This window comes from Schistocerca cancellata, chromosome 6, assembly GCF_023864275.1.
Source record: "Schistocerca cancellata isolate TAMUIC-IGC-003103 chromosome 6, iqSchCanc2.1, whole genome shotgun sequence".
Lineage (NCBI taxonomy): Eukaryota > Metazoa > Arthropoda > Insecta > Orthoptera > Acrididae > Schistocerca > Schistocerca cancellata.
Window position 1 is genome coordinate 606904101 of NC_064631.1, and position 21636 is coordinate 606925736.

The following is a 21636-nucleotide window of genomic DNA, read 5'->3' on the forward strand; positions in this document are numbered from 1 at the left end:
TCTATTATTATTATTATTATTACAGGATTAATCAATACAAAGATTAATTAATAACAACATATTGTTGTATTTCCTTTTATCCTCCACCAAGTCTCTCTATCCAGTGCATCTCCCTTGTTGATGCTGCAATGTTCCATTACTCCATTTATGTGGTCTGTCCAAGAACGTAGTGGTCTTCCGTGCTTATGCCTACCAGGTGGTTTCCATTCATAAACCTTCTTTGGCCACCGATGATCTGGCATTCTCATCATATGCCCATACCATTTTAATGATTTTCTTTCAATTTTATCTATCACTGTATCATTTGCCTTCATTCTAGCTCTTACTTCGTCATTAGTTTTCCTTTCAATTCTTGTTATTCTGGCACTCCTACTCAAATAATCTATTTCCACAACTATTAGTCTTCTTTTGAGATCCACATTTAAGATTCCTGATCCATAGCATAGCACTGATTCAAACATTATCTTACCTACTCTTTTCTTATTGCTGTTGGAAGTATTCTTATCCCACCAAAAAGAATTCATACACCCTAACACTTTTCTGCTTTGCTGTATTCTGTATTTTACTTCTGTATGGCCCGATACATTTTTATCAATATGTGCCCCGAGATATTTAAATTTCTCTACATATCTTATAACTGCTTTGTCCTTCATGTTTACTTCAAATTTAGCATCACTATTCACCACCAGATACTCTGTTTTTGTTAGACTCATTTGTAGTCCCCATCTGTTGTATACCTGATATAATCGTCTCATCATGAACTCAAGGTCATAATCATCTTGTGCTATAATAGCTTGATCATTAGCAAAACTTAATGAAAATATCTGTACAGTGTTGACAGTGATTCCCATTCCTCTGCAGCTGTTCGTCCAATTTCGGAGAGCCACTTCTACATATAAGTTGAACAAGATGGGTGACATACTGCAACCTTGTCGCAAACCTTTAGTGACATTAATAGGTTCTCATAACTTTGAATCTTGTTTAATCTGTACCACATTATCTCTGTACATTTCAATAATAATTTGTACTAGGTGATCATCCATACCTATATCTTTCATAGCTTCCCACAGCTAAGATCCAGAGACTGTATCATAAGCTTTTGCTAAGTCTACAAAGGCAATGTGTAGCTCCTTCCCTACTGCTATAAATTTCTCCATTAGTTGTAAAATAAATAGGCTCTCTGTACATGATCTGTTCTGCCTAAACCCACTCTGGTCTTCCCCAATACGGTGGTCAACATTTTGTCTAATTTCTTCAAACATTATCTTGCCAAATAAGCGGCTCATTGTACAGTTGACAGTAATGCCTCTGTAGCAGTTTGTGTCTTTTCTGTTCCCTTTCTTGAAAACAGAAACCATATATGACTTTTTACATTCTGAGAGAATTTCAGTCCTTTCACAACAGTTGTTTGTCAGACAGGTTATTTGTTTCTTCAGATATCTTCCTCCAGCCTTCAATAATTCAACAGGAATGTTTCCTGGACCAGGTGATCGACCATTCTTCATTTTAATTAATGCACAATTCACTTCCTCTATTGTAATGCTTATATTATGATCATTTACTTCCATCTTCTCTTCATTCCTTTGCATGTAATATGGCCTATCTTCAGTTAAAAGGTCCGCACAGTGATTTTTCCATTCCTTTAAGGGAATTAGGTTGTCTACTGCTTTGTTTACTTGTGTTATCTTCATACTGGTAATTGTCCTCCATACTTCTGTTGTTTCTGATCCACCTATTAGACTCTCAATTTCAATACATTTCTGTTCCCACATCTTGTTCTTTTCTAATTTAATTCTGTTTCTTAATTTGTAATTTGTTGTCTGGCAGTTTTGCCTGTCCTGTAGTGATTTAAGTGATAACCATTTTTTGTAGAGATTTTTCTTTTCATTAATCAACATCTTCAGGTCATCAGACATCCATGGAGGATCCTATTTACCTAGACACTCACTCTCAGTCCAGAGTACCTCTAGAGAAGGTTTTGTAAGTGCTCTTTTAATATTGTCATCTTCTGGAATCGCTTTGAGTTCATTTTCTAATCTACGTTGAAATAAATCCTTGATGCTGAACTGCTTCAGGGCAGAGAGCTTATACCTTGTCTGCTCTAATTTCTCATGATTGCTATATCTACAGTGTGGAGTCCTCTCCCCCCTCCCATCCCCTCTCCCTTCCCCACGGTAGCCCCCTTCCACCCTGCTAGTTTACCAGCACGTGTAGCCAGTCCGTGTGTTGGGGCTGTTATGTACCCATATGGCTGAGCCCCCTGACATCATATTACTGCTACATGAGCTGTTCCCTCCCCGTGTATGCCAAGGAGTGGTTGCTTGTCTTCTTGGAGCGTCAGAACTCGCTGCAACGGCTGCCGTGCCAGACAGCCCTTGCTGTGGCTGGGTGGCACCCATGGGGAGAGCCCCTAGTCGGAGTGGGTGGTATCAGGGCGGATGCTTGGCACATGAAGTGTATCAAGCTGCAAAAATTTGGCCGTTCTCACATGGCCATCTCTTCGAATGGTGAAGGATCCTTAAATGCTTCCTCGTAGTACCTGGCACCCTTCCCTTCCCTGGCTGCCCCATGGGAGGAGGGGCAGGCTCACCATCTTGGGCTGAAACCCTTTCCCTGTTACCTCGTCTGTATTAGGACGGATGGGGACACTTTCTCCACCACAAAGCCATTGTTTTTCATGGAAAATATCGAGGACAAGTTTGGTGAAGTGGAGTCTATTAGTAAGATGTGGTCAGGTTCCCTGTTGATCAAAGCTTCTTCTGCCATCCAATGCGCAGCTCTTCGTGCCTGTGATCGTCTTGGCAACATCCCAGTGTCTATCACTCCTCACCAACCTCTGAATGCAGTCCAGGGTGTCATTTTTCATAGGGACCTCATCGTGATGAGGAACTCCGGGCTGATCTGGAGCAGCGTGGGGTTCATTTTGTTCGATGCGTGCAGAAGGGTCGCAAAGAGAACTGCACCGATACTGGCGACTTTATTCTGGCTTTTGAGGGAGATACCCTCCCGGAGAAGGTCAAGGTTATGTGCTACAGATGTGATTTGAAGCCGTACATCTCTCCACCTATGCATTGCTTTCGGTGCTTGCGTTTTGGGCATATGTCTTCCCGCTGTACGATGGACCCTTTGTGTGATGACTGTGGCCACCCAGTCCATGAGGGAAGCCCTTGTGTTCTGCCGCCTGTGTGTGCCAACTGTGCTGACCACCACTCCCCTCGCTTGCCGGATTGCCCAGCCTACAAGAGAGAAAGAAGATACAAGAGTAAAAGTCCCTGGATCGCCTGTCTTACTCTGAGGCTCGCCAGAAGTATGAGAGGCTCCATCCAGTGTCACTATCTTCAACTTTTGCCTCTCTTACTTCCTTTCCTCCTCCTCCTGCCTCATCCTTACTCCAGCCCCGACCCACTCTCCCCTCCACCTCCCCTACGACCTCCTGTCAGGGAATCACTCCCCCTCCCCGGCCGAAGAAGTGTCCCCCTTCTTTGGCATCTGCCGGTGATCGGGCTCCCTCCCAGGAACCCTCTCTCCCCTGCGTCTCTCAGGCCAGAAGACTCACCACCACTCGGCCACGAGGTGCACCATCTGTGCGTCACAAGGTCACCCGCTCTTTTTTCAGTCCCTGATCTTCCAGACGCCTGTACTCCCCCCTGTGTCCTGCCCTCCTCCACCTCAGGAAGAGAAGAAGAAGAAACATAAATCCCACAACAAGGTGCCTCCGGAGGTGCCAACTCCCCTCTTGCAACCTGAGCCTGACATCTTATTTATGGATGGCACCCCATCCTTGTCGGTGACTACTACTGACAAAGTGACCTGACCTCCTCCTCGGCTCCTTCATGCTTACTTTGGACCCATGAGACATGATCATCCAGTGGAACTGCAACGGATACTATCGTCACCTACTGGAAATGCAACGTCTTGTCTCCTCTTATTCTGCGTTCTATCTTGTTCTCCAAGAAATTCATTTCTGTGATGACCACTCTCCAACTTTCACTGGTTATCAGGCGTTCTGTCAGAATCATGCTGGCCCTGGTATAGCATCTGGTGGGGTCTGCACTTTGGTTCGCTCCGATGTCCTTAGTGACTGGATCCCCCTACGTACCACCTTGGAAGTGAAAGCGGTTAGAGTGCAAACGACTCCAGCAATCTCCCTTTGCAATGCCTACCTCCTTCCAGGTCGGCCACTTGCTTATGTTGCACTATCTACCTTAATCCAGCAACTCCTGCCCCCGTTTCTCGTCCTTGGGGATTTCAATGCCCACTATCCACTGTGGGGAATTGTCACTTCAACAGGTTGGGGTATCTTAATCGACCAACCTATCACGGACTTTGATTCGTGTCTCCTCAATGATGGTTCCCCTACCCACTTCAGTGCCGCTCATGGCACCTTCTCTGCTATCAATCTCACGATCTCCTCCCCTGCCCTTGTGGCTTCCCCACATTGGTCTTCCCATGGTGACCTTTGTGACCACTTTCAGTGACACTATCGTTCCCTCGAATTCCATTGATGTAGTCGTGCAAGGCATCTGTGCCTCTTTTCTTCATGCTGCTGGCACTGCTGTCCCCCTATCCACAGGGCCCCCTCTTCATTGGCCGGTACCATGGTGGACCAAGGACGTCACAGTTGCTGTCCAGGACTGCCGACGGGCACTGCAGCAATTTAAGCGACACTCCTCCCAGACCAACCTCCTCAATTTTAAGCGTCTCCGAGCTAAGTCTTGTTATCTTATTAAGCAGAGTAAAAAGGAATGCTGGGAGCACTATGTTTCCTCCCTGGGGATGTATGCCTCTTTGTCGCAGGTTTGGTCAAAGCTCCGTAGCGTTCTGAGCTGCCAGCAACAGTCAACTGTCCAGGGTCTCAACCTCCAAGGAGCTCTGTGCACTGATCCATTGGTCCTCGTGGAACACCTTGCAACACCCTTTGTGATGGCATCATTGTCTGCTTCCTACCCTCCTACCTTTCTCCTATAGAAAATAGAAACACAGAGTTGAACAGACCCCCCCCTCCCCCCCCCCTCCATTTCATCCCGCACCACGCACCTTTTTGCTGAAAGGGAATTGGTGCAGGCTCTTAGCTCTTCATGAGGCACAGTCACAGGGTCAGATTCCACTCACAGTCAGATCATTCAACACTTGGACGTTCCCCAGCGTCTTCAATCACATCTGGTTCACTGGTGCATTTCCGTCACAATGGCGCGACAGTATAGTTATACCCGTCCTTAAGCCCAGGAGAAAACCAACGTCTCTAGACAGCTATCTCCCCACTAGCCTAATGATTGTACTTTGTAAACTGCTCGAAAGGATGTTCAACTCCAGATTATGTTGGGTACTCGAATCTTGGGGCCTTCTTGTCACCGTATCAGAGTGGCTTCTAGGCAGGGCGATCTCCAACTGACCATGTACTCCGATTGGAATCAGCCATCCGGCAGGCTTTTACTCACTGCTGGCACCTTGTCGCAGTTTTCTTTGACCTACATAAGGCGTATGTTATGGCTTGGCACCATCGAATTTTAGTTACTCTCCACGACTGGGGCTTCCGTGGTACCCTTCTGATTTTTATCTGCGAGTTTTTACCTGAGTGACTCTTCTGGGTTTGAGTTGGCATTTCACTGAGCACCCCTCAGATTCGGGAGAATGGTATCCCACAGGGTTCTATGCTAAGTGTCACACTCTTCCTCGTCGCCATAAATGGGCTTGTGACCTCTGTTGGGCCTCTGGTTACCCTAGCATTGTACGTTGACGATTTTTGCATCTGGTGCAGCTCCCCCTTGGTGGCGTCTGCTGAGCTTTTTGGTAAAAGTAATACACCCAAAACCCAACATGATAGTCATCTCGTTGTGGGGGTGGGGGGGCTCGTCAAGCACCTGCAACATGATAGCCCCATGATCATGCAGGGATCTCACTATTGATGTATTTGCTGCAAACTACCCACATATGACATGCCTGTCATGGCTGGGGCATGAGTTCTCCAAGCAATGGCTTTCCAGCCATGTAAACATTGCTATGGCTGGGTGCCCATGGCGAGAGCTCCCATTCGAAGTGGGGGATTCCTTTTTTTCCACAAAGCCATTACTCTTTGTTGAACACTTTGAGGACAGGTTCGGGGAATAGCAGCGATTTAAAAAATGCAAAGTGGTTCATTTATGATTAAAATGGCTTCTCCTGCTCAGACGTGGATGCTGCTTGCCAGTGACAAGCTGGGTGATATTACTGCAACTATCAGCCCCATAAGGCTCGATGTGGTATAGGATATCATCTCCCACCACAACTACCTTTTACAGACAGATGATGATTTACTTGCCAATTTGGAGTGACAGGGTGTGTATTTTGTCTGTTGTGTCCATAGGGGACCTTAGGGTGGTAGGGTTGATACTGGGGCGTTCATGTTGGTCCATGAAGACGATTTATTGCCTGAAAAGGTCAAGGTGATGGTGTATTGATGTGATGGGAAATGCTCTGTTCCCTTCTCATCTGGTGCTTGAGATTCACTCACATGTCTTCGAATTATAATGCCAGTACTGTCTTTAGGGATTGTGGACATCAGTTGCACACAAATGCACCTTGTGCATTTCCCGCTGTCTGTGTCAACTGCAGAGAGCACCATTCACACTGCTCACCAGACTGCACCGTCTTCCAAAGAGAAAAGAAAATCCAAGAATACAAGACTCATGGCCAATCCACTTATAAAGGGCCAAGAAAAAGTATGATCATCCTTTATATATGATAGCATCATTTGCTTTTGCTACTGTGATGTCATATCATCTATTGACAATACCTTTGCCTTCCATGCCTTCTACATCGGACCCTTGGGGCTGCTCAACCACACCCGCTCCCCTGATGGTTGGGAGCTCTGCTATTATTTCCCTCACACCCGCATTGGGAATGTTGACCTCCCCACCCAACAGGGATGTTGATCTCCAAGCCCCAGCAGGAGAGGAATAACCCTCCTCCAGCTCTCACACCATGAAAGGGACCATCAGAACACTCCATTCCCAGGATTCTGCTGATCTGCAACCAGATACTAGCCAGAGGCTGAAGGAGCCACAGGTTATTGGTCGTAGGGCTTCACATTCTTCCTCTGTCCCTGACACTAGGGCAGACAAGCCCTCATGGGCTTCGAAGTCATCCCAGGAGAACAACAACAAAAAGAAGACCTCCAAGACGAAGGGGGCTCTGGTGGTCCCCATGCCACCAGCCCTTGCATGTTCTGACTCTGTACCCGAGGTCTGGTGGCCCTGTGGTGCTGGATCCCTCCACACAACCTTATTCAGAACTGATGTATATTGATTCTGTATCCTCGCAACCAGTAGCAGCAGGCAACCCTAGGGCATGACCTGCCTCCTTGGACCCTTCATGACCCCAAAGGATACACATAGCATGATTCTTCAGTGGAACTGTAACAGTTTTGTCCACCACCTGGCTGAGCTGTAAAGTATCTTGTGCATTTCCCCTGCTTTCTTTATTGCCCTCCAGGAAACATGGTTCCCAGCAATGCAAACCCCTACACTCTTCAGATACTAGGGCTATTTTAGGAATTGAGCTGACTATGACAGTGTGTCAGGCAAAGTTTGCACTTACATTCTGGACTCTGTTTACACTGAATACGTGCTACTCGATAGAACTTGGAAGGCTTTGGCTGTTTGTGTGAGGACGTGTCTGGCTTTACTGTCTGTAGTGATATCCCCCCCCCCCCTCCCCCCTCCGATGATGAAATGTATCAGAGTATCAGAACGTGAACGTGTTGTCTGCTTGATTTCTCAGCTCCCCCACTCTTCCTCATTTTGGGTGAGTTCAATGCCCACAACACGTTGTAGGATGGAACTATGACCATTGGCCATGGTGAAGCTATTGAAAATTTGCCCATAGAGCTCAAGTATCAGTGCCTCCCGCCCTTTGGGTGTGGCATATGTATCGTATTTGGCAATTGATATTTCCATTAACAACACTGGGCGTTTCCCTCCATCAGTTGGAGAGCTCCTGATGACTTGTGTGGCAATGATCATTTTCCAATTATACTGTCCCTTTCTCAGCATCACTCGCCTGAGTGCCCACCCAGATGGGCTTTTAACAAAGCTGACTGGGATGCCTTTGACTCTGCCATCACCATTAGAACACTACCACATGGAGGTATCAAAGCAGCTGTCCAGAGCAGAACCACAGCCATTCAGTCAGTAGCAGACTTAGTGATTCCCTATTCTTTGGAATCCCTTCATTGGAACACAGTACTGTGGTGAACTTCAGAAATTGCTGTGGCTATTAGAAGTCACAGACAGGCTGTACAGTGCCATAATGTGACATCCATTGATGGAGCACCTCATTGCTTCTAAATGGCCCCATGTCCGGGTCCACCACCTAATAAAAATGACAGAAACAAGAATTCTGGGAATGTTATGTTACGGCCATTGGACTGTGTACCCTTTCTTTACAAGTTTGGGCAAAGGTTCCATTCCTATATGTGCAGCAGTCCCCCACAGGTGTTCCCGGTGTCTCCACGAATGCTGATGTGTGCACTTATCCATATATTGTTGCCAGACATTTTGCTCTGCATTATGCTCAAGGCTATGTGTCTGAGAGTGATTACCCTGCATTTTATGTCCTCAAACAGCAGGTGGAGTGAATTCACTACCTTTCACTACATGTCACTTGAGGCCATAGAGAATGATTTAAAATTTCTATTGAAGGTTTGTAGGGGTTGTAGGGGGGACTTAGTAGATGATGATTTGTTAAGGAGCCCATGTCCAGAAATGTACCATTTGGATACAAAATAAGTTTGAAGATTTGGTCACTTTCACATCTCCCACTTCACAGTATGCAGACAAGCTGAGAAGATGGTGGTGTCATCAGTCCCTGTTGTAATTATGACATCACATAATGCCTTCGTCTGACTCCAACAATGGTTGCGAGAAATTGGAGGGTTAGCTTTGGTGCTCCATGGACACTATGCACTCTTGACTTTGTCTTTTAGAAAAGATTCCAAGGACAAATAATCTAAACATTGCCCATGCCATGTGCTCCTACAGCGCTTAGGTCAGAAGTCATTGTCTCCGTTGTATGCATACTGTGAAGCAGGAGATTTGAAAGTGATCCTGAAACTGATTTTACATCGAAATGGTACATGTATGGACATGGATTCCTTATCAAAACTTAATCTACTAAGTTCCCTATACAGCCCCTAGAAGCCTGTAATAGGAATTTTGGATCACCTGTATAATGTGTTCCATTTAGTCAGTGGGAATTTCTCTGAGCCTAACCCTTTGTCCTGATACTGCTCCAAGGCCAGACAACACCCACAGTGAAACCTTGAAACTCATATTGGTGGATTGCGTATGTCATTTTGAACCATATCTGGAAAGAGGGTGAGTTCACATCCTTGTGACAAGAAAGCACATTATTCTGGTAATGAAACTGGGTAAACACCCCTTTAGGATGGACAGCTGCCAGTTTAATCTCACTAATGTTCTCTATTAGTTGCTTGAACATATGATGAACTGGCAGCTGTGTTGGTACCTCGAGTCTGGCTCCATTGCATAGCAGTTTTTGCCAGGGCCATTCTGCTGCCGACAGTTTGGTCTGCTTGGAGTCTGCTATCTGGTCCGCTTTTGCCCAGAGTCGACACCTTTTCTCCGTCTTCTTCAACTTGCAAAAGACTTATGACACAACGCATCACCATAACATCCACATTGCCCTATATGAATGAGATCTCTGGGGCCCACTCCCGATTTTTGTCTGAAACTTCCTGTAACACTGTACTTTCCAGGCTCAAGCTGATGCTTCCCACACTACAACCCCCCCCCCCCCCCCCCCCCTCATATTCAAGATAATGGGGTCCTGCATCCTGCAGGGCCCTGTATTGTGTGTGCCCATTTTTCTAGTGGCTGTTGATGATCTAGCTGCAGATGTGGGATATACGGTGTCACCCTCCTGCGTGCTCATGATTTTGCATATATTATTGCTCCTCCACTGTGAGTGTTGCTGAACACCAACTGCAGTCCTGAGCTCTCAACCATGGCTTAACAGTTTTCAGCTGTCAAGATATTCATCATGCACTTCTGTCGCATTTGTACCATCCATCCACAACAAGAACTCTGCCTTGACACCCAGTTGCTCAATTTTGTGTACTCTTGTCACTCTTTGGGACTGGTCTTTGATGACCAATTGACATTGTTTCCCCATCTTTGTGAACTTAAGCAAACATGCTGGTCACATCTTAATACTATTTGCTGCCTCAGTAACACCAACTGGGGTGTGGACTGCTCTACCCTTTTGCAGCTTTACACAGCTATGATCATGTCCCATTCTAAAATGGTGTTCTGCAGAAATATACAAGTACTTCCTAATCAGTCACAAATCATTATGGTGATACCTGCCTCGAGATGACTGGGTGTTTGTGTTGTCCTCATCATTTCATTATCATTTATGAAAGTGCCGAGATTGGGCTGAGCAAAGGCTGGGAATTTGTATGGGCGCTGATAACCGCGCAGTTGAGTGCCCCACAAACCAATCATCATCATCATCAACTATCCCTCCCAAATTTTCCTTCACTCATAGGCTGATATACATCATTCCTTTATTGGTCCACCTAATCCTTTCCTCACACACTTTACTTTCTAAGAAGTACAATACACAGTCCAAAATAAAGTTTTTCCATTTATGTTCTTGAGGTAATATCTCCTTTAGGTAGAACCTACTCTGAGCTATGGTGTTTACTCATTGCTAACAACTACTGTGCTCCTTTGCTATAGAAATCATGTACCTATGCCTTACCCTCAGGTGCTTGTGTGGATGTTAGTACATCACATAACCCGCCTAGTGGGCACTAAACCTTCTCTTCCCCTCATTAAATATGGTATGCTAACATCTGGCTCATAAATCTGTCTGCAATAATTCACTCTCGAATGCACAGTATAATTTTCATCTTTATGTGTTGTATATCTGTCATCTTTACATCTACATCTACGTGATTACTCTGCAATTCACATTTAAGTACTTCGCAGAGGGTTCATCGAACCACAATCATACTATCACTCTACCATTCCACTCCCGAACAGCGCACGGGAAAAACAAACACCTAAACCTTTCTGTTCGAGCTCTGATTTCTCTTATTTTATGTTGATGATCATTCCTACCTATGTAGGTTGGGCTCAACAAAATATTTTCGCATTCGGAAGAGAAAGTTGGTGACTGAAATTTCGTAAATAGATCTCGCCGCGACAAAAAACGTCTTTGCTTTAATGACTTCCATTCCAACTCTCGTATCATATCTGCCACACTCTCTCCCCTTTTACGTGATAATACAAAACGAGCTGCCCTTTTTTGCACCCTTTTGATGTCCTCTGTCAATCCCACCTGGTAAGGATCCCACACCGCGCAGCAATATTCTAACAGAGGACGAATGAGTGTAGTGTAAGCTGTCTCTTTAGTGGACTTGTTGCATCTTCTTAAGTGTCCTGCCAATGAACCGCAACCTTTGGCTCGTCTTCCCCACAATATTATCTATGTGGTCTTTCCAACTGAAGTTGTTCGTAATTTTAACACCCAGGTACTTAGTTGAATTGACAGCCTTGAGAATTGTACTATTTATCGAGTAATCGAATTCCAACAGATTTCTTTTGGAACTCATGTGGATCACCTCACACTTTTCGTTATTTAGCGCCACCTGCCACACCATACAGCGATCTTTTCTAAATCGCTTTGCAACTGATACTGGCCTTCGGATGACCTTACTAGACAGTAAATTATAGCATCATCTGTGAACAACCTAAGAGAACTGCTCAGATTGTCACCCAGGTCATTTATATAAATCAGGAACAGCAGAGGTCCCAGGACGCTTTACCGTATGTACTGAATACTATGAGAAGTTTATCGTCTCTTCGTTGATTCTTATCGAACCATTGTGTTAACAGCAGTTTTGGTATTCATCTAGTGCTTTTTAGAATATGTCATGTATCCAAGACTCATCCTTCAAGAGAAAAAATACTTATTGTAGGCTGACCCACTGTCCCAAGACTTCACATGTCAAGCTTTACCTAAAGAACCTCTGGGCACTCTCTTATTTCTATGTGTACTGTCCTTGTTCAATTGCCTGCAAGAGAGGGAATTAGATGCTTGCCTAATGATGCGGCAGTACTGTTGTATTAAATCCAACTCAGAGTTAGATGTTACACTCATTTTGGATACAGTTTCATCTATCTCAGCTGCTAGTTGTGTGTTAGCCGAACTGAACTGCTTTTTCTCTTGTGATGTCAGTGATGCTGTCATGAGCTGCAAGGCACCAGAGACAATAGCAAATCTCCTAGGTGGAATGCCAGTGGCACAGAACAATTTCTAAGTTGCAAAGTTCCCAAAGGGAAGTCGACTGGCCATCCATCGTCTCATCGTGCAGATGCACTGTGTTCAGCCCCACTCATGTCACATTCACAAGAACACGGAAAATTTGCTGCAGTGTATAAGGCTTGATACCGATTTCTTAACTGCTGTTAAAAAAACTTACTAGAAGTCCCGACCAGCCTTTGTTGGCTGGCAGGACAAAGGGGGTAATATGTCACTTCTGTGAAATTTCAGTACCTGGTTTTCCACTTGTGCTGGATTTTCCACTTGCGCTGGTGAAGATTTTATCCTTCTTTCCTCAGCTAAGAAGTTCTACAGCCATAAATGGAAAATTACATCATTTAAACAAACCATGCAGGCTGAGGACCCATGTTATGACAAGTTAATAATAGTCTTTTTAGACACTGACATGTGTGTATTTGCACTCGTGCAATACCTGACTGTGCTGGCACTAACAGTGCTGTAGCACTGACTGTTCAGTGACTGTCAGATTTTTGCAGTCCATAGTTTTGTAATAATGCCTTGCAACTGGTGGAATGTTTGTACTTTCTGATTTTCCTTTTCGTAGTTTGTTGTCTCATTTATCACTGGGGATATGAATGAGGGAAAAACTTATTGCTACTATGGTATGGAAAGTTGTGGCAGAATATAAATGATGTAAGAGTAAAGGTAACAACTTAGATTAACTTTTTTGTAGGTTGCTCATCAGTTTCAGACAATATATTTCAAACTTACATTTCCTCATATTTAGGTATTCCATTACCAAGGTGGAGACACAGCATCAGACTTGAAGTATTCAGTAATTAATTCTTCTACACAAACTGTGTCTGCCCATGCATTTCTTCCTCGCAAAAGTAAATTTTATCAAATGCCACACCTAATCTGTTATCTGCTTGCTGAGTAATGGATTTTTGTTTTTATACTTTTTTTTTTTTAGTAAAATTATGCAACCTATGTACCCTATGAAAGCCTGTATTTGCCTATTGTAAAATCTCAAGTTTTTGATCATGATGCCAAAAATAAAGTACGTTTTCTGTTGTATGCCTTTCAAAGAACAAATAAGATTACATACATATCTCAAACAAACAGTGAGCTGGTCTCACAGCAATCATTGATAGTTCATCTACCATGAATATCAGTATTTTGCACACTCAAATTAAAAGTCAAATGGCTGACAGAATGAGTCACTGGCTGGTCATGGCACTGTCATGTTACAGTTGAGTGTGAATTGATCGTAAGTGTAGTAGATGGCTGAAATGCTGCCTCCACTCTCCCTCCTACTCTTCTAAAATCTGCATGTGAGCTCAGCTATCAAAGTTTTACCTATGAGTGTGAAATGATTTCAATATTAATTTACTAAATGCTATAAAGATGTTAACCTCAGCAATCAAAGTTTAGTCTGCAAATCTAAGATGACTCTGTACTTTGGAATCACCAATTTGAAGAATGCGCCTCATAGTGGGGTAAACCGAAAGCCCCAACTCTGAGGAACTAAAGCAGACTCAGAAACAGGGGCTTCTTCCAGTGTGCACTGCTCTCTGCACATACTTCAGGAATATTTTAGTCTGAAAAACATAATTTTTCGGGCTAAATAACATGCTCTCAATTATACAGGCCTCATTCTAACTTGTTTGATTGGGCCAGACTGTCATTGGAAGATTTGGCTTGGAAGATTGATTGGTAATGAAAATATTTAAATATTCAAATACAAACATTTTTAGCCACTTACCAAGTATCTTCGTAGCATTTGGCACAATATGAGGTACAGTTAACTTTTATGCCTGCCTTGTAGCTCTTAGGGCGCTCTGGGATGCTCTCTGTGTGAGGCACTCTGTGCATTTCTGAGAGTCACATATCGATTGCGCAGTGCAGCACAGAGCTATATGCCATAGTGTGGTTGTGGGGATTGCTTATGTTCGGTTGCCCATGCAGTGCCAGTAGCTTTGCTTACCACTGGGGGCGATTGTTCGCTGAAGCCAGATGTGTGTGGTAGTGATCAGGCTGTTATGTGGTTGTGCTAGGCTATAAGTAGCACTTGATATCAGCGCATGCTGCCAGTCTGGTGTTTCCTAAAGAAAAACGGATTTCATTTGTTTATTACAGACAAACTATAAAGGTTAGAAACACATTGCACATGTCACCGGATGGAGGTAACAATATTACAAAAAGGATAGTTGCTACTCACCATATAGCGGAGATGCTGAGTCACAGATAGGCACAACAAAAAGACTGTCAGAGAGTGAACTTTCGACCAACAATGTCTTCATCAGAAATAGACAACATCGTGTGTGTGTGTGTGTGTGTGTGTGTGTGTGTTTTGACTATTTCTGACAAAGGCCTTGTTGACCAAAATCTTATTTTTTGACAGTGTTTTTGTTGTGCCTATATGCGACCCAGCCTATGAGCTGTGTGGTGAGTAGCAACTATCCTTTTCATTAAATCGTTACATTCCATTCTGGTTTTCTATTGTTGAATTTTTTCACTGGGTGAAGGAAGTTTCAAAATTTTGACACAGCTGCGCTGTTGCTTGTTTGTGGCAACATGATGACTACAGCACAAGAGAAATCATTGTGTGTGTTGGAATTTGCGCAAAGTCAGTCCAATCTTCAAGTGCAATATGCATTCCACCATCGATTCACCAAGAAGCCATCTCAGCACAAGTAGATTTATGACTGGCATGCAGAATTCTTGGAAGTTGGTTGTATATGCAAAGGAAAGACCACTGGTTGGCCACACGTCTGATGAAAATGTGGAGCATGTCTGAGATGCGTTCACACGGAGTCCTTGGAAGTCCACAAGATGGGTAGACCAGGGATTTCAACTTCCTTGAACAAACCTGTGGTGTATTCTGAAATGATGACTGCGTATGAAGCCTGACAAGTTGCAGTTACTACAGCAACTGCAATCCCAACAGAAGGTACAAATTTTGTATTTCATTTCTTCCGGATGTGCCAGAGGACACTTTTTCTGAACTCTCTTCTTTTCAGACAAATCAGTGTTTCATCTATCGGGTAAAGTAAACCACCATAAAGTAAGAATTTGGGGTTCACAAAATCTTGGTGTCATCATCAAACGTGAAAGAGACTCGATGAAACAGAATGTGTTTTGGGCCATTTCTGTTCACACAGTTTATGGATCTTTCTTTTTTGTGAAGAAAACTGACAAACATGTTACAGCTAGGCATATTGCAAAATTGGTTATTTCCTCAACTTCACAAAGATTCCAATGATTTTGTTTTTATGCATAACAGCACCTCGCCTCACTTTCACCTTGAGGTGTAGTGTTATCTTAACAACACCATCCCACTACACTGGATTGGAAAAGATGGACAACCAACTCATGGTGATTGCTTTTGGCCTCCCACGTCACCAGACCTATGCACTGTGTGATTTTTTTTTTTTTTTTCCTCCCTGTTGGGGTACATAAAAGACGAGTCTTTGTCCCACTTCTGGCAGCTGCTCTTCAAGACCTGAGAAATCAAATTGTTGAAGCTGTCAATTCAATAAACAGGGACCTGTTGATTCGCATGTAAAATGACATGAGTTACCGTTTTGGTGTTTCTGTAGCAACGTCCAGTGCTCATGTTGAGTGTGTTGGTTAGTGTCTGTGCAAACATAAAACTTTGAACCTTCCTCCATCCAATGACATGTGCAATTGTTTCTGTCTTCCATAGTTTGCCTGTAATAAACAACTGAAATTTGTTCTTTCTTTTTGAATAACCCTGTACACAACATCTGAATGACTGTACCTCCAGTGGGTACTGCGCAGTATGCAAAACAGAATTGATCTTTAATTTGAGTCATGAAGAGAAAAAATGGGCTTAGCATACTAAATGCTAAGCATACTAACTAAAGGCTAATATGTACTAGCGCTGAGAGTAAAATGGATTACTGTCATGTCAGCCACTAGGGACGATATCTTAGTAATGTTAAATCAATATTCCATATTCTGTAGTAAGTGTCTCTTTGACCACTGTAATTAGGCTGCTTTGTATTCAAGAGTGAGCAAGTGTCTCTTGTGTACAGACATGTGATGTAATTCCCTCCACTAACTGTTGTGTTGGAAACAGGTCAGGTAGAACCAGTGCTATTGCCCAGTATCAATTCTTACTTCGTGAAAAGTTTTCAGCCATGAACAGAGACAATCTCTGGTGGTTTCAAATAATCATCATCGTCTTCTTCATCTTCTTCTCTTCTCTTTCTTCTTCTTCTTCTTCTTCTTCGTCCTTTTCTTCTTCTTCCAGCTGCAACTCTGATAGCAATTCCTTCCTTACCAGAATGTTAGCATCTCAGCTACTGCCAGTATCTCTGCAGGACAATACACATTAGTACTCCATGTCTTCTACTTGATACACGCGAAAGCAGATGGCCTCTTTTACCACTTTTTCACAAAGGCCTCTATGGACACCGAAAACAACCCTACATTTCCTGTGGAGTGGTTTTCTTAACCACCTAATTTGATGCCACTTACATCCCAGGTGACTAACATTTTGCCTGGTGAGCTTATTTCTTACATGTTATTTTGAGCAGAAAGGACACCAATCACATTGCAGAGGAATCATGAATAATGAGTCAACTTACACATTACTACAGCTCAGCAGTCACCCAGTCTGTTTTTTCTGTTAGAGGCTGAGATTGTTTTAGGAAACCCTTAAATAAACTGTAACACTTGAACTTACTACAACAACTTGGATTATTACCTTCTGTATTACTAATGTCGGCTTTACATAGCACATAGCACATAGCACATTCATAAATGTTGTACTGTTACAGACTATGTACAGCTTGCATAAACTTGATGATATGCATCCTTCTCCTGCATCTCATGAAGCTCTGTCGAGAGATGTCATTAACTCCTTTTTACCGATAAGGAGGAAGAGAAAAACAAAACGAAGAGAATCTACAGGTTTGGCATGCAGCTTCCTTGTCTAAAATTTGTTTTACATATTAACTAATAAATTTTTATACTTTGAGTTTCAATACATTTCTTTCATGCCAGCAAATTTCTTAGCGTAACTATCAAGATCCTAATTCATGCGGTAATTTTGTGGTGTGTTTGTATTTCAAGGAAATGCCTCAAGCACAGGGTCTAGTGGCTCGAAGTGGGCCCGTCATGATAGTCTCTCTGCAGATTCAGAAAATCAGCCAGCTAATCACCATCAGAATTCATCACATTCATCTCACATACCAGAGTCTGATGTCCTCTCTAATCCGGATACACGTAAGAATGATGATGGTGAAAGCAGTAATCAGTCAGCGGATGAAACAGGTAATTTTCTCAACTTTCAGATATTTGTAATTTCTGGAGGATTATATTCAACTCATTTGCGTGACATTGTCATTGAAAGCAACTAATCCCAGATGAGTGGTGTTTGAAATGAGATTTAGCAACTGAAGAATATTTGTAGTTTGTGCCATGACAGGCGAATACTGAAATTTTCTAAGTAGGTGTGACGGTTGCTTGCTTTATTTCTTTGTTGATAGTCCTCGGTGTCGATGTACAGCATTGCTGTACTGGCTGAAAAATTGGGGGTGGGGGGTTGAAGTTAAACACTGACTACAGTAAATGATGTAGCTGACAGTTGCACAATTGCATTTCACATTTCTTTACTTTTGCTGTTCACAAGCCCTAATATTACACAATTATATTGCCAATTCACTGTTGGTAAGTGTTGATAAGCCTCATTAATAGGTTTCAGGCAATATCAGCATACTGCTACAATAGTTGCTGTTGAATATCACACAGTACACAGTCCTTGCAGAGTAATATGGTATGTACAACACTATTTTTCAAATAAATTAAACAGACATTCTCATTAATTGTTCTAACATACAGCCTATTTGTGTACACTTATTCCATTGTTAAGTTGGTGCATTGTTGCTAATGTAACCAATACATAATACCTGTCAGGAAATTGGCCATGGACTGACTGTCTTGGTACCAAAAATCGGTCATTTATATATCATCACAATAATAGGCACTGAAACTATACATGGTTCAATGTTTAAGTTACAGAAATTACAATTGAAACATAACTCATTCAATTAACTGCATACCTCAAAAAAATTCCTTCTTTTTAACTGTTCCTCCTGTGACAAAGGTGGCCGAATTATTTGTTTAAATAATGAAATTAACAGATATAGTTACACAAACAATACTTTTTTACAAACCTGGTAATTATTTTGGAGTTAATTAAGGGCTGGCTTTGCTAATATGTTTTTAAGTAGAGTCAAATAAATTCTTTAAGAATCCTAGTAGTTCCCTCAACAAAAGCAAAACAATGATAATGGAATGTAGTCGAATTAAATTGGGTGATGCTGAGGGAATTAGATTAGGAAATGAGAGATTTAAAGTAGTAAAGGAGTTTTGCTATTTGGGGAGCAAAATAACTGATGATGGTCGAAGTAGAGAGGATATAAAATGTAGACTGGCAATGGCAAGGAAAGCATTTCTGAAGAAGAGAAATTTTTTAACATCGAGTATAGGTTTAAGTGTCAGGAAGTCGTTTCTGAAAGTATTTGTATGGAGTGTAGCCATGTATGGAAGTGAAACGTGGACGATAAATAGTTTGGACAAGAAGAGAATAGAAGCTTTTGAAATGTGGTGCTACAGAAGAATGCTGAAGATTAGATGGGTAGATCACATAACTAATGAGGAAGTATTGAATAGGATTGGGGAGAAGAGAAGTTTGTGGCACAACTTGACTAGAAGAAGGGATCGGTTGGTAGGACATGTTCTGAGGCATCAAGGGATCACCAGTTTAGTATTGGAGGGCAGCGTGGAGGGTAAAAATCGTAGAGGGAGACCAAGAGATGAATACACTAAGCAGATTCAGAAGGATGTAGGCTGCAGTATGTACTGGGAGATGAAGAAGCTTGTGAGGGATAGAGTAGTATGGAGAGCTGCTCCAAACCAGTCTCAGGACTGAATACAACAACAACAACCTAGTAGTTCTTCCAAATGTTTATAATTAGTACAGAATTTATATTTGATTATGAGTCAACAATAGAATCTAAGTCACGAAACAATTACTGATTTCACCCTATAACACATAATGGTCAAAATAAATTAGGCAATTAATTACATACACAAAACTAAGCAGTAAATTAGACCATGTGCTACAGGTATATCCCTTAAGAGCGAGGGCGACCTTTCTCTTTTATGGAAATGTGTATTATACTCATGCATTTTAATAGTAATCAGGCAAAAATGAAAATAAAATGAATTTAATGAGGCAGATGGCAAAACCAGAGGAGGTAAAGAGATCCCAGCTTGCTTTGTCACACAGATTCTTATGAGAAATGTGTGTGTTTCTTGACAGTTAAGAGCCTCAAAGGGAGAGCCGTCCACACAACAAATTGCCATACAGCAACCACTGTCCATCAATCATTTTATATTGTTACGACAACACTGAAGATGTCAATAAAGACAAAATATAAAACTAACTAAATAACTGCCATAACTAGGGGTCTTTTCCATCCTGCTCCCACTCTCCCCCTCCCCATACAAACAAACAGAAACTGCATGCGTGCGATACATGTAAATATTTATGTAGATCCAATAATAAATATAAATTAAATTTAGCTTTATTAACACTAAGAAAGGAAAAAGAATCAGGGTGTGATGATATTGTTTCTGAATTGCTTATGTTTGCATAACAAAACAGAAAGATATACCTAAAAACAAAGATGATGTGACTTACCAAATGAAGGTGCTGGCAGGTCGACAGACACACAAACGAACACAAACATACACACAAAATTCTAGCTTTTGCAACCAACGGTTGCCTCGTCAGGAAAGAGGGAAGGAGAGGGAAAGACAAAAGGATTTGGGTTTTAAGGGAGAGGGTAAGGAGTCATTCCAATCCCGGGAGCGGGATATTTTCCACTTTCAACACTACCGCTGCTCAAAATCCACCGTTTCTAGTTCGATAGTCTTTCCGCTCCCGGGATTGGAATGACTCCTTACCCTCTCCCTTAAAACCCAAATCCTTTTGTCTTTCCCTCTCCTTCCCTCTTTCCTGACGAGGCAACCGTTGGTTGCGAAAGCTAGAATTTTGTGTGTATGTTTGTGTTCGTTTGTGTGTCTGTCGACCTGCCAGCACCTTCATTTGGTAAGTCACATCATCTTTGTTTTTAGGTATATTTTTCCTACGTGGAATGTTTCCTTCTATTATAAAACAGAAAGATAGGTTTTTAAACTTTTCAAACTGTTGCTTAGCCTATTTTTGTATTCTGCAAGGTTCAGTCAGTCACTGTCTATTACATGCACTGATCTACAACGAAGCAGTACGTGGGTTCATCTCCACAATCAACAGAATGAGAGTCCCACAAAACAATGTATAGGTTTGAGTCAACAACCACTAAATGCCAATGGATTAGCTGGAGCACAAAAAAGTGACTTTCAGAGTTCATACCTGCTCAGAGATAGGGGCAAGTGGCTTCACAGGAGAAGTTGTGACCAATCATTCCTTCAACATGGCAAAGTTTATCGGCAGCAGAGTATCAGCTGCCCAAAGAGAAATCCACAAAGTGCAAGTACAGAGTGAGGTTGTCAACACTGGACTAGTACAACACATTCAGGGCAGCTTCATACAGCACAGTGATGATTCTGGCACAGCTTTCAATGGAGTTATAGGCCACTTGAATACAGGTATTTGCAGGGATAGACAGACAGGGTGCGTAACAAGAATGCAAGAAAACAATACGCCATAGTCACTGTGTAAATATAAGCCAAAACAAGGAGAAGAGAGATCTGTTGGACAGAGAAAATTCTTGAAGGTGGAACAAATCAGAGATAGTAAAATCCGTGATGTTGATGAATTATTACGTATCTTTCAAAACTATCGGTTCCTTCCTGAGGGAGGAAAGAGGCGTATGTGGGAAAAGGTTGGCGATGAGACACAAGTTGCTTAGGCCATAGGTTGTGATGAGTCTGAATCCAAAGCCCCTTCCACTTGAATGACTTTCTGACTTTCTTGTCTCAGTCGACAAATTGTGACAAGTGAGTCTACTGGTGTGCCTCTGTCATTTTATTTCTGTACTAAGTATTATCTGTCACAGGTGTTTGTTTCCGTTTACAGATCAGTGCCAAAAGTGTGTGTGTGTGTGTGTGTGTGTGTGTGTCACGGGAGCTTTATGTTGTACAGCATCACCTGTAGGGTGAAAGTGAGATTGTGGGGCACCATCTTTTTTTAAGAAAAAATCAGCACATAGTAATAGAACATAGGAACAAGCAATGATAACAGAGTTTATTAATAGCCAGAAGTATAGTGGATGTTCTTGACAAAGATAGTTCGATAAAATTTCACAC

General features: G+C 42.5%; 1 protein-coding gene across 1 annotated transcript in view; it reads left to right on the forward strand.

The window, feature by feature from the left end:
* The window catches only part of LOC126088448 (transcription factor GAGA-like), an 84710-nt gene that overhangs the window by 36338 nt on the left and 26736 nt on the right, over positions 1-21636 (forward strand). The window contains exons 3-5 of the mRNA XM_049906590.1: positions 17097-17229; positions 17392-17592; positions 20749-20976. Coding sequence (XP_049762547.1) covers positions 17097-17229; positions 17392-17592; positions 20749-20976 — 562 coding nt within the window. The remainder of the gene's footprint in view (positions 1-17096; positions 17230-17391; positions 17593-20748; positions 20977-21636) is intronic.